At 39.3% G+C, this 12,797-nt stretch overlaps 1 protein-coding gene across 1 annotated transcript in view; it reads right to left on the bottom strand.

Moving 5' to 3' along the window:
• Positions 1-10,664, bottom strand: part of LOC101346121 (centlein) — an 86,317-nt gene extending 75,653 nt beyond the window's left edge. The window contains exons 1-2 of the mRNA XM_004373509.1: positions 10,311-10,664; positions 2,088-2,176 (exon numbers count right to left, since the gene is read on the bottom strand). Coding sequence (XP_004373566.1) covers positions 2,088-2,176; positions 10,311-10,664 — 443 coding nt within the window. The remainder of the gene's footprint in view (positions 1-2,087; positions 2,177-10,310) is intronic.
• Positions 10,665-12,797: the final 2,133 nt, after the last annotated feature.

Below are 12,797 nucleotides of genomic sequence, written 5' to 3'. Positions count from 1 at the left end.
GACCAATAAGCAACATCATGATAAATGGAGAAAAGATTGAAGTTGTCAAGGATTTCATTTTACTTGGATCCATAATCAACACCCATGGAAGCAGCAATCAAGAAATCAAATGACATACTGCATTGGGCAAATCTGCTGCAAAAGACCTCTTTCAAGTGTTAAAAAGCAAGAATGTCACTTTGAGGGCTAAGGTGTGCCTGACCCAAGCCATGTATTCTCAACTGCCACATATGCATGCGAAAGCTGGACAATGAATAAGGAAGACCAAAGAAGAATTGTTGCAATTGAATTATGGTGTTGGACTGCCAGAAGAATAAAGAAATCTGTGTTGGAAGAAGTACAGTCAGAATGCTCCTTAAAAGCAAACATGGTAAGACTTTGTCTCTCATACTTTGGACATGTTATCAGGAGAGATCAGTCCCTGGGAAAGGACATCAGGCATTGTAAAGTAGACCAGACCAGACCCATTGCCTCTGAGTCAATTCTGAATCACAGCGACCCTACAGGACAGAGTAGAACTACCCCATGGGATTTCCAAGTAGCACTTGGTGGATTCGAACTGCCAATCTTTTGGTTAGCAGCCAGAGCTCTTAACCACTACACCACCAGTGTTTCCATGGTAAAGTAGAGGGTCTGTGCAAAAGAGGAAAACACTCAATGACACGGACTGACACAGTGACTGCAACAACGAGCTTAAACACAGCAACAATTGTGAGAATGGCACAGGACCGGGCAGTGTTTCATTCTGTTGTACATAGGATCGCTATGAGTCAGAACTGACTCAATGGCATCTAACAACAACAACCTTTATACTGATATGTAAATTATAAAACATTAAAAATAGAAAACTTAAAGGATGAGAAAGATAATCAAGTAATACTTTAATATTTGCTTCTATCTCAACCAAGAAGATAGAAAAAATTAAGGACAGTTTTAGAAAGTAAAAAACAAATTAAATAAAAGGAGAGGTGGATAAAGAATCACAGAAATGACAATTGAACACCCCAAAAATGTATCTTCTAAAAGGCCTATTCTGAAAAAAATAAAAATAAGCCTAAGAGTTAAACCACATTTCATCTCAAAGATGACTGAGACAATAACAGGATACTTCTACAAAAGACTCAATTCTTATCATCAAAAGGAAAAGACTGATGAATTAGATAAACAAGCAACCTGAGAAGAAACTGATTTATACTATATTAAGAGTTCACAATAACCAAGGATGATAAAACTTGACAAAGTCAGGCACACAGAATAGATTTTAAAAAGTCAAATTCCAGACAATACTGGAATGATCCCAGAGCTAGAGATTCCAAACAGTATTGTAGTTCAAGTTCTCAAAAATGATATTCAGATTATATAATCATGATTCCAATAAAGCAAAAAAAAAGGAAAACGTATCCATATGCTTAGCTTCTCATTTAGAAAATGTAATGAATTCCATTTAATAGGAAAGCAAGTGTTTTAATGGCTGTGCTAAGTGTCAGGGGACAACCGTATACTGAATGTTTGATAAGGAGTACCCAGCATCACTCCACTGTTTCTAATGACCAAGAAGAGACCCAATAATCTACAGTAAATGACTGGGTATCCCCTACAGAGTAATATGCAGTGATAAGAGAAATCCCTCAACCTATTCCAGGGCACTTTCCCCACTCTGGCAAGGTCAATCCAGACTTTCAAGTACATACTGCAATTATCTTAGGGAAAACTGAGCGTATCATGTCTATGAAGTTTCCTACCGGGGCAGTCTATGGAGTAAGAAGCTAAACAACAGGGACTTCTCCAGTTTTTAAAGCTGAGCTGGAACTGCTCAAGATAAGCACACACACTTATATACACACAAAAAAACCACTGTGGAAGGCACAGTTTTACAGGTTACAAGCACAAGACACAGCCAACCTGTACTCACTCAGTAAACTGGCACCCCTTGATATAAATCCAATACCAGTAATAATATCATGCTCCACAAAATGTTCTTATTTGGAAATCAAATGAATCTAAGGCATTAATGCAAAGTGCTAAATCCTGAAGAGAAACAAATTCAACGAACCAAATACTCATGAAGAAATAACTTGGGAGCTCACCTTTCCACAACCAAACTGACTGCTTGTGTGAGATCTGGGTTTGTCACCTGGAGACGTTTCCACAAAGACCAAACAAATTCTTTATCAGCCTTAAAGGAATAAAAGACATTTTAAGTGTACTGCTTTGAGTTTTATCAGACAAGACAGAATACTACATCAAATAAGTAAATGAAAAAACATAATTTCAAGATCCTTGTAACTACTGCTGTAACAAAAGATTCTTGAAAAGTATAATAGGAAATTCTATTTTAAAAAGTTTTAGACTAGTAATCTTCATTCACTTATACTATTTCTACCACCCGCATTTTAGGGTGCAAATGTTTGAAATATTAAATGCTGAATATCAAAGTAAATTTGCTCTAAAAAGATACTGCCCTCATACACTGCTCCATTTTTCAGCTTCCCTTTTCAGCAAAATCACCCTCTACTTCCTCACCTCCCATTGACTCTATAACCTCCTCCAGCCAGATTTTCCTCCCCACCATTATGCTAAAATAATTTGTCAAGGCCCGCCATATTGCCAAATGCAACAGACAACTTCGGTTCTTGTTCCCTAGGTTGTTGGTTATCCACCCCAGATGACTGTTAAGAATCACTTCTGGGAGCTTTAAAAAAATACTGATGCTCTAACCAAAAAAAACCAAACCCATCACCATCAAGCTGATTCCGACTCACAGCGACCCTAGAGGGCAGAGTAAAACTGCCCCACAGGGTTTTCAAGCAGTGGCTGGCGGATTCAAACTGCCAAGCTTTTGGTTAGCAGCCAACTCCTTAACCACAGCGCCACCAGGGCTCCAGTGATGCTCTAGAGATTCTGATTTCACTGGTCTCAGAAAAAACGCTGAAGCATCAGTATTTTTTAAAAGCTCCCAGGTGATTCTGTGCACTCAGCGTTGAGAACCACTGCCCTAGCTGATCTCATCCACTCCCACGGTTTTATACACAAACTCTACACTGATGACTCCCACATTTATATCTCCATAAACGAGCTCCAGACTGCCTACTAGACAATTCCACTTGGATGCCTAATAGGCATCTCAAATTTAACTCATCCAAAACAAAACTCTTCATTCCCTACCCTCCCACAACCTGACCCTCTGCTTCACAGAAAATGTCACCACTATCTATTCAGTTGTTCAAAGACCTAAAATCTAGGAGTCAATCTTGGCTGTTCTCCTTTTCTCACACTTCAAACCCAAATCATTAGTAAGTCCTATTGGCCTTATCTATAAAATATACCCCAGTTCTTACCACTTCTTGTTACTACCTCCACCACTATCGTCCTAGTCCAAGTCACCTCTATCTTTTGCCTGGCATTCTTCAATGATCCCCTGCCCTCTTTACAGTTCAAAACCCTCCAAAAAGTTCCCATCAGACTAGGAAAATAATCCAAACTCTTTAGGAAGGCTACAAGAACCCACACTCTCCGGCCCCTTGCATACTTCTTCAACCTCATCTATCACATCTATCACTCTCCCTTCTGTTCACACTGACTTTCTTGCTCTATTTGTATCAGAACCTTTGCATGTAATATACCATCCATCAGATTATTCATGTAGCTTATTTCTTCCCTTCATTCAGGTATTTGCTTAAATATCACTTCCTCAGAGAAGACTTCCCTAACTACTATATTTATAATAGTCACCAATTACCCTGTTTCATCTTTTTTCAAGGTACATTTCTTTTTCTAATACTGTATTTGTTTGTTGATTTTACTTGTGTGGCAGAAAGCATTATTTGTATCTGTCTCCACCATCCATTTCCCCTTCCTTTTCGTAACAGAAATCATTTTGGCTCTTTGCTGCCCAACTGAAAAAAATTGTTTCCCAGCCACTCTTGCTTTGTGGGCTATATGACTGAGTTCAGCTGATGAAATACAAGAAGTGATATGTGAAGCTTCTAGGAAATCTTAAAATTAAACCTATGTCTACCAAAATGTCACAAGTATTTTTCCCAGGCTGTTTCTGTTCATTTAATTTACGATGGGGGATTCTTTTTTGCAAAATGTAATTATTAAGTTTATACACTCAAATTTATCTATTGTTTCCATATGGCTTAAGGATATTATGTACCAGTTACAAAGACCTTCTCTACTCAAAAATTATAAATATATTTACCATATGCTGTTTTGGAACTTCTGTTTTTTTTTACTATTTAATCTTTGATCTTTAAAAAAAAAAAAGACTTCACAGCCTAAATACTAGACAGCACTACCTTACCTAACTATTCTTATATACTGTGCATTATCTTATTACTTTAGAAGCAAAAATTCAGCTTTTGAGTTTTAAAATTATTTAAGGACAAGCAGTGTCAATATATAAACCAAATGTCACAACCTACTCAAAAAGCAGTGAAGGTTAGGAAAAGGCAAGCTATGCAATATTACGTGCTCTGGTATCTCTATTTTTAAAAGGTAAGCTGATTAAATTATGAAATCCTTTGAAATCAGTGTTCTCTAAAAATTCTTCTTATAGCTTGTTTTAAAACAAAATAGCAAAAATTCTCATGTATTTTCACTTTAACTTCTCTATCTAAATACTGGAGTCCTGGTGGGGAAGTGGATAAGTGCTTAGGCTCCTAACCTAAAGGTCAGCAGTTTGAATCCACCAGTCGCTCCTCGGAAACCCTATGGGGCAGTTCTACCCTGTCCTATAGGGTCCTATGAGTTGGAACCGACACAACGGCACACAACCACCACCACCACCTAAATACTAAGCAAGAGAGGTTAATATAACTAAAAATGTAAAAAAAGAGGTTTTCAGCATTTATTAAAGAACTAAGTTACTTTAGCTCAAACAAGTAAGGCTTACTAATAAAGAGTAGCATTTAGCTCTTGCACAGTGAGAGGGATATAGTGAGAAACCTGTAAATATCTGAAGAAAAAATGTTTCTGTCTTCTGTCCTTTTTGTTTTTATTGTTATTGCACATATCCTCTTCAACCATTACCAAACAGAACATAACAGTTTTTTCTCCTTGGGTTGTTTTTAACACAGAGGCTAGAGAAAAAAGAAACTTGAGAAAATACTCCTCCAGAAACACTATTAACAATATTTGGTAATTATAATTTATACCCACAAGTCATTTAGGGAAGAACTTTCTAATTGCCAAGTTTCTTTAGTTTAAATATTACTTATCAATTTATTTTTTTAATCTATAGTCACCTGGAAACCCTGGTGGCGTAGTGGTTAAGAGCTACGGCTGCTAACAATAAAGGTTCGAATCCACCAGGCACTCCTTGGAAACCCTTTGGGGCAGTTCCACTCTGTCCTACAGGGTCGCTGTGAAGCTATTCAGGCTTTCTTTGTCACCTTAAAACACTCAAATGTGTAAGTGATACGTGGTGATTTGAAAAGAAGTTCTTTTATGGGCAATAAAATCCTATGACTGGATTGTGGACTTTGCATGTATGTTTTTATAAGTTTTTAGTTATTTAAACGCTATATTATCTGCAATATGAATTATACTGCTAATTACTAAAAAGACCTTCTATCATATATGAAAAATAAAGCCACAAAAAATAACTAGTTAACAAATTGTTCCTGTATTTACCAACTTTCTTTAAGCACGTTTTTTTTAAAAAAATTTAATTAAAAAAAACTTTTTAAAATACTAATTTAAAACATTAATTATAAAATTCTTTATTTTCATTATGTTGTTGTTAGGTGCCATCAAGTTAGTTCCAACTCATAGCAACCCTATGTACAACAGAATGAAACACTGCCCAGTCCGGCGCCATCCTCACAATCTTTGCTATATGTGAGCCTGTTACTGCAGCCACTGTGTCAATCATCTCATTGACAGTCTTTCTCTTTTTTGCTGACCCTCTACTTTACCAAGCATGATGTCCTTCTCCAGGGACTGGTCACTTCTAATAACATGTCCAAAGTAAGTGAGACGAAGTCTCGCCATTCTCACTTCTAAGGAGCATTCTATCTGTACTTCTTCTAAGACAGATTTGTTCGTTCTTCTGGCAGTCCATAGTCAATTCAGTATTCTTCGCCAACACCATAATTCAGCTGCATCCATTCTTCTCCAGTCTTCCTCATTCATCTTCCAGCTTTTGCCTGCATATGAGGCAACTGAAAACACCATGGCTTGGGTCAGGTGCACCTTAGTTTCAAGGTGGTATCTTTGCTTTTCAACACTTTAAAGAGGTCTTTTGCAGCAGATTTGCCCAATGCAATGCATCTTTTGATTTCTTGACTGCTGCTTCCATGGATGTTGACTGAGGACCAAGTAAAATGAAATCCTTGACAACTTCAATCTATTCTCCGCTTATCATGATGTTGCTGATTGGTTCAGTTGTGAGGATTTTTGTTTTCTTTATGTTGAGATGTAATCCATACTGAAGGCTGTAGTCTTTGATCTTCATCAGTAAATGCTTCAAGTCCTCTTCACTTTCAGCAAGCAAGGTTGTATCATCTGCATATCACTGGCTGTTAATGAGTCTTCCACCAATCCTGATACTGCATTCTTCTTCGTATAGTCCAGCTTCTTGGATTATCTGCTCAGCATACAGACTGAATAAGTATGGTGAAAGGATACAATCCTGACGCATACCTTTCCTGACTTTAAACAACACAGTATCTCCTTGTTCTGTTCAAACAACCACCTCTTGGTCTTTGTACAGGTTCTGCATGAGCACAGTCAACTGTTCTGGAATTCCCATTCTTTGCAGTGTTATCCTAATTTTTCATGATCCACACAGTCGAATTCTTTGGCATAGTCAATAAAACACAGGCAATCATCCTTCTGATATTCTCTGCTTTCAGCTAAGATCCATCCAACATCAGCAATGATATCCCTCATTCCACATCCTCTTGTGAATCCAGCTTGAATTTCTGAAGCTCCCTGACGATGTACTGCTGCAGCCATTTTTGAATTACCTGCAGCAAAATTTTACTTGCATGTGATATTTTCACTGTAGAACTTATTGTAGAATCAAATAATTTAAAATTACAATTTCCACCCCTTCTCACAAAGTTAATACTAAGCTCAGTCTAGGAAATGGTTGACACAGTAATAGGTAATTGGGGTCTTACTGGAGTCTTAATTACCTTAGCAATGGATTGGCTTTGTCTTTCCCTTGTCACTTGGCGTGGGAATATGTATTAGCTATACAAACACAGACACCCAAGATTGCTTTTGTCACTGACACCTAGTTTAGTTCCCAGCAACAAAGTAGGTTCCCAACTGACCTCAACAAACATATGAAAACTATCTCCTACATTTAAACAAATTACGTATCTATCACAACCTACGGACAACCATGGAAGGAATTACAGAGTCACGAAGTATTCACTCGGTAAATTATTATTAGGAAAAATAATTCCTAAAATTGTACAATTCATCTAATAGAATACAGCTACTAACAACAACAGAGGGATCCAATTATGTAGTAATCTTCTCAAGAAAATTTCTGTGAATTACTGGCCAACGCTTCAACATACCTAAATTTCTAAGATAAAATATAAGTGGCTGAGTTCTCTGGTCATAGTCTCAACTCCAACATCACGTGCTTCATAAAAGTTAGTTTCATCATTAAAATTGTAATAATGGTCATGTATTTCATTTAAATGCTCTAAATAATTTGTTACTGAAATTGGTTTACAGATTTCGTAAATATTTTTGGATGCTACCAAAAAAAGAAAATGAGCTGACTATATACTATATAAACATAGCGTTCTTTTTCCTCATCTGGTATTCTACAAATGTTGGTAAGTATGCATTCATTCACCCCATGCACCCATATCCAGCATACTTTGTCGCAAGTAGAAAACATTTTTCAAATATCAAAATTAAGAGTATGATGGATTTAGGTTCTAAAACCAAGGTATAAGGCAAAAACGTCACATATTCAAAATGACTCTTTTGAGTACCCTTGATAATTCCTTAGGTAACATCTACATTTGGAAATTGACCTAGTATACTCAGTAAATCCCAAGATTGAAAGTAATGCTTCAGTCAGGCATTATGTAGTTTGCTTGCTGATCTGAGAGTCATAAAAAAATGTTTAATACTGCAATCAAAGACTGAGATGGGAAGTTTATATTAAGAGAAACACTTGGGGAGGTGGGGGTATAGCAGATTGTTTTCTATTACATGCTTATTCTCAGGTATTCCAATTGAAGGGAATGGTCGATGGAATCAATGAGCACATATAATTTGAATACCAGTGAGTTAAATGTGGCAATAACCAAACTAAAGTTACTACTTGTGACCATAGACTAATTAGGTTTGTTTTTATTTTCCCAAACTGTAGGTTTTGATCCATTGCTGGTTTGTGAAATTATTCTACAGGATCTGAACATTGAACATTGTTTTACGAACAGAGTTGAAAAGAAAGTATCAGCGTTCATGACACATTGTTAGGATAATCTTCCTGAAATTATGTGTTTACTAAGTTGAGATGTACAACTAATTTTTTACTGTGGGTTGCAGATTTTAAATGGATTGAAAAACAAAGCATTAATACTATGTATTCTTGTTACTGTGGTTTTTAACAGAATAAGCGAGAGGAAGAAACAATAGAAAAGATATAAAACTGAATGCTTAGTTACTTAAATACCTTTTTACAAAACACTTGGGAGTTCTATTATTGTTTCTCTCAAGTTTCGTAAGAGCAGAAGTATGGTGTGACTCCAAGTTTTATGGCATGGGATACTGCCAATCTCATCTTTCTTTACTGGAATGCCTATGATTATCTGTCAGTGTCAATTACAAAAATCTCAAGAAAAATCTAGGCTAACCATGACCATATCGCTATTTGTACATCTGCCTAGATCACTTCAATCATCTTCCCTAGTCCATATCTATCCAATGTCAACGCCTACAAGCATGTTTACAGCCCCAATTTTAAACACATATGGAGGTCATTGGGTTGTTTCCAACAGATTGACTTCTTTAACCAAGTCATTCGTTAAAAGTATCTTTGAATCTTGACCCTGTATGCGTAAACTATGGGAAATACAGAGCTAGGGGGCACAGTGTAGAAGATATGGCTACATAGTTTAGATTAGGATTTGTGAAAGTAACAAAGGACTTTATCATGGGTTCATATCCTTAAACTTCCTAAGGATGAGGTGTGCAGATAAAATGTTTTCATTCATTGGTATCTTTTATTTCTCCCTTTGCTCCTTAACCAATAAAGAACAGAAAATGGTAAAAGCAACTTGTTCATGCAGACATGTTCAAATTCCAACAAGATTACCCAATTTTTACAGCCTTAACTCAGTGAGCAAAGACCTGCCTAAGAGGCAAAAGAGTACAGCAAAACAAATTATGAGAAAGGAGTTCATGAATTGTTTTATTAACCTAAATTAGTGCTAATGTTCACAAAGTTACCTCCGTATCTAGTAGTTCCTAACTGGTTTCTATCTTGAAAACAGAATGACTCAAAGATCCTGATTGCTGAGTGAGTGCCCAACATTTAATCTCCCACACCTGCCTAACGGTTCTGGTGAAATCAGAGCAGAGGTGGTAAGGATGCAAAATTAGGGAAAATTAAATCTCTCTGAATGTGAGAGTACAGTGAAGCTCATCCTCACAATCTGTTCACAACTGCAGGAAACAAATATAACACAATTGGTTTAGGAAATGTTCTTCACCGGCAAGAATACCTGAAAATGAGATTTCTCACTCAAGGACTAAGGAATTATTCTAACTGGTTAATATCAAGCATCATTTATTGTGTGTGCAAGTTCCCAGCCCCAGACTCCCTAAAAATTTCAGATCTGTGTTTCCAACTTAGGTTTGGCTTTGTAAGAACAAGAGGAAGTTTGAGTTTGAAAATTAAAAACAGGCTCCTTCAACGATGGATTTTATTTTAACGAAAGTGTTGACGCTTTCCCGTTCAACATTTTCAACTCGTGGAATGCACTCCACTCCAGCTGCACCAGGTACCACTACAGTCACCCTCGCGAACTTGGGTTTTTTTTTGGGGGGGGGGTTGGCGTTTCGGTGATATCCAAGTGAAGAAAATCAAACGCGGGGCGCGGAGACGAACCCTGCCGGGCCGTGTCCAGAGAGGAGCGGAAGCCCCGGGTCGGGCACCCGGGAGCTGGTCGGGCTGGGTGTGGGAGCCGACGGGTGCGTCGCCGGGCGGGGCTGGGTGGGTCCCACATCCGCGAACGGCGCAGCGGAGGCAGGAGGGAGAGGGGCGCGCTCCCGCTGGCCCCGGCCCGCAGAAGAGGGGAAAGGCCGGCGGCGAGGACCCTCGATACCTGACACAGAGCCAGCTCCTCCTTTAGGCTGCTCAGCTCTTCCTCCAGCAGCTGCGTCCGGGTCGCCATCGCCTCCTCTACCGAGATGCCCTCAAGCCGCCCGGACGCCATGGGCGCGCTGAGGAGGGGAGCCTGAGCCGCCGCCGCGCCCCCTCGCCGGCCCCCCGATCCCTCTTCACCCCGCCAGGGGACATCCCTTTTGCCCGCGACGACCTCCCGTGCAGCGCCTGCAAGACCCAAGGCCTCGCTGCACACTGCATGGACCTTGACTTCCTGCCCAACATGCGGGGACCAGGGGCCCGACTGTCGCGCCTGGGGCGGAGGGAGCGGCGAGGGCGGTGAACGTGCCGCCATGACCGCGGCTGCTAACGGGTCAAGTTCCCTCTTGGAAACTCCACCCTCCTTTCCCCATCCTGGCGAGCTCGAAGCGCAGAGTGACGCATGCGCGACCCTTTTCCCGCCTTGGTGCGCGGGGTCTCGCGCTCGCGGGCCCTGGCTGGCTTCCCGCGGGCCGCGCGCCCGGCGCGAGCGTTGGCCTGCGCACGCGCAGTGGCCCGAGGAAGGGTCGAGCGGTCCGTCCACCGCACTACCCCAACGTGCCCAGCCTTGAGTCCTTCGCCAGAAACGCCGTTTCCCGCCTGTCTCTTAGCACCTAGCTTACATCCCACCTCTTATAGTCTTCCTTGACAAGCCCCCCAGTCCCGAATGATCCCTAACTGTGAATTCCTCCTTTCACGACCCCTGGCAAGTGATTTGTCACGTTTCATTGACCGCCCTCGAGTGTTAGTTACGCAGCTAAGCTCTCTAGCGAAGTTGTAAGCTTGAGGATCAGGGAATAAGTTTTACATTTAAGTGTTTTCTTTACACCCTTCAGCAAAACTGCTTTACGTACAGCTCATTGATGTCAAGGAGATGTGGAAAGCCTGGTGCTGGGCTGGGAGTATCAAGCATGTTGCCCGTGTGAATTATGATACTTTACATCCTTTATCTTTTGTTTTGCAAGAGTAGTGATTTCCTTTGAGTTTTTGTGTCAGCTTCTTTATTCTTTGGCTGAATATTAGAACGAGCTTGGCCCACATTTTCTGACAGTTAAGGTCCTTCGACCAAATTGAAATCAGTAATTTGGAGCGTGATTAAAGAAACAAGACTGGCTTTATCTTTCCTCCTTTTTTTTTTTTAAACTTCAGAAAGTCAGTAAATAACCTACTTTTTTTTTTTTTTTTTTTGGTCCTTGAAACACGTCCTTACTAGTGTTGGGTTTAGTAAAGAGATGCACGCTGAGTTGGCGTCAGAGTTCTACCAAAAGCCAGGTCTTGCGTCTTCTGCAGAAAGGGTTCCCAGAATACTTGGAGGAAAGCTGTGGTAGAGGAAAGGGGGTTATGGAGGTAAGGAGATGGCCCTTTAATTTATAACTCTGCATTGAATCAAAATCACCATATCTGTGCCAGAACCTTGTTGACACGCAAAGACACCTTCCCATTTAGAATTCTTCGAAGGCAGGATAAACGGGCTTCCTTCCCACTGAAGGTGAATACATCACAAAATTGATGAATTATTATTAAGAAAAACTACATATAAGCCTGTCTTGGAAGTAGCTACCTATTGAACATTTACTATGTGTGGAGTACTACAGGCTAAGTACTTTTCATACTTCATTGAATTCTAACAACACCACAATAAAGTAGATGTTATCCCCCATTTTACTTGTGAGGAAATAGACTTGAGAGGTTACTGTAACTTGCCTGAAGTCCCAAGTCTGATATTAGAAAAGCTAGGATTTGAATCCACTTAACTCCATTTATCTCCAAAACCTATGCCTATAACCCCTACCCTGACTCCTTCACCTGTCGTTTGAAATACAGCATTAGGCCTGATAGCATGTAAGAAGTCATTGGGCTTAACTAAGAATTTGACTCACAAAATGCATGTGTTCGGCATGAAATCAATGAGTATACATTTTTAATAGTTATTTCTTATTAACTCAAAGGGCATCATTTCACCTGATCATAGATGTTTTTGAAAAGAAGTGAAATCTCTAATATTATGTACAATGAATGTATGTTTATATATTTAATCCAAAAAAGTATCCTAAGGCAATTTTTAAGAATAGACATGTATTCATTTTCAGAAGTGTACATAGAGTTCTTTCATTATTTGTTGAAATGGCATAAATATGTGACACACTGAATATTAACACCTACAACTCACAAAGATCTGAAGTCTCTCCAAATAAAAACATCCAGAACAATCAACAGTGCTTCTCCTGTTCAATTCTCCACTCACACACTTAAAAGTGATGTCTGTTCTGCAGAAATACATAATCAAGTCTGCTGAGGATGACACTATATTAGAATACAAAAACATAATTCTCTCCATAGCACCACTGTAGAGTTGAAATACTGGGGGAAATGTGCAAATTAATATGATATTTAAATTGCATATCTCATTTTAATTTTTAAAATTTATTTTTAACTTCTGTTTAAAGAG

This window comes from Trichechus manatus, unplaced genomic scaffold (genome assembly GCF_000243295.1).
Source record: "Trichechus manatus latirostris isolate Lorelei unplaced genomic scaffold, TriManLat1.0 scaffold00025, whole genome shotgun sequence".
Taxonomy (NCBI): domain Eukaryota; kingdom Metazoa; phylum Chordata; class Mammalia; order Sirenia; family Trichechidae; genus Trichechus; species Trichechus manatus.
This window is presented reverse-complemented; position numbering and strand designations above follow the sequence as displayed.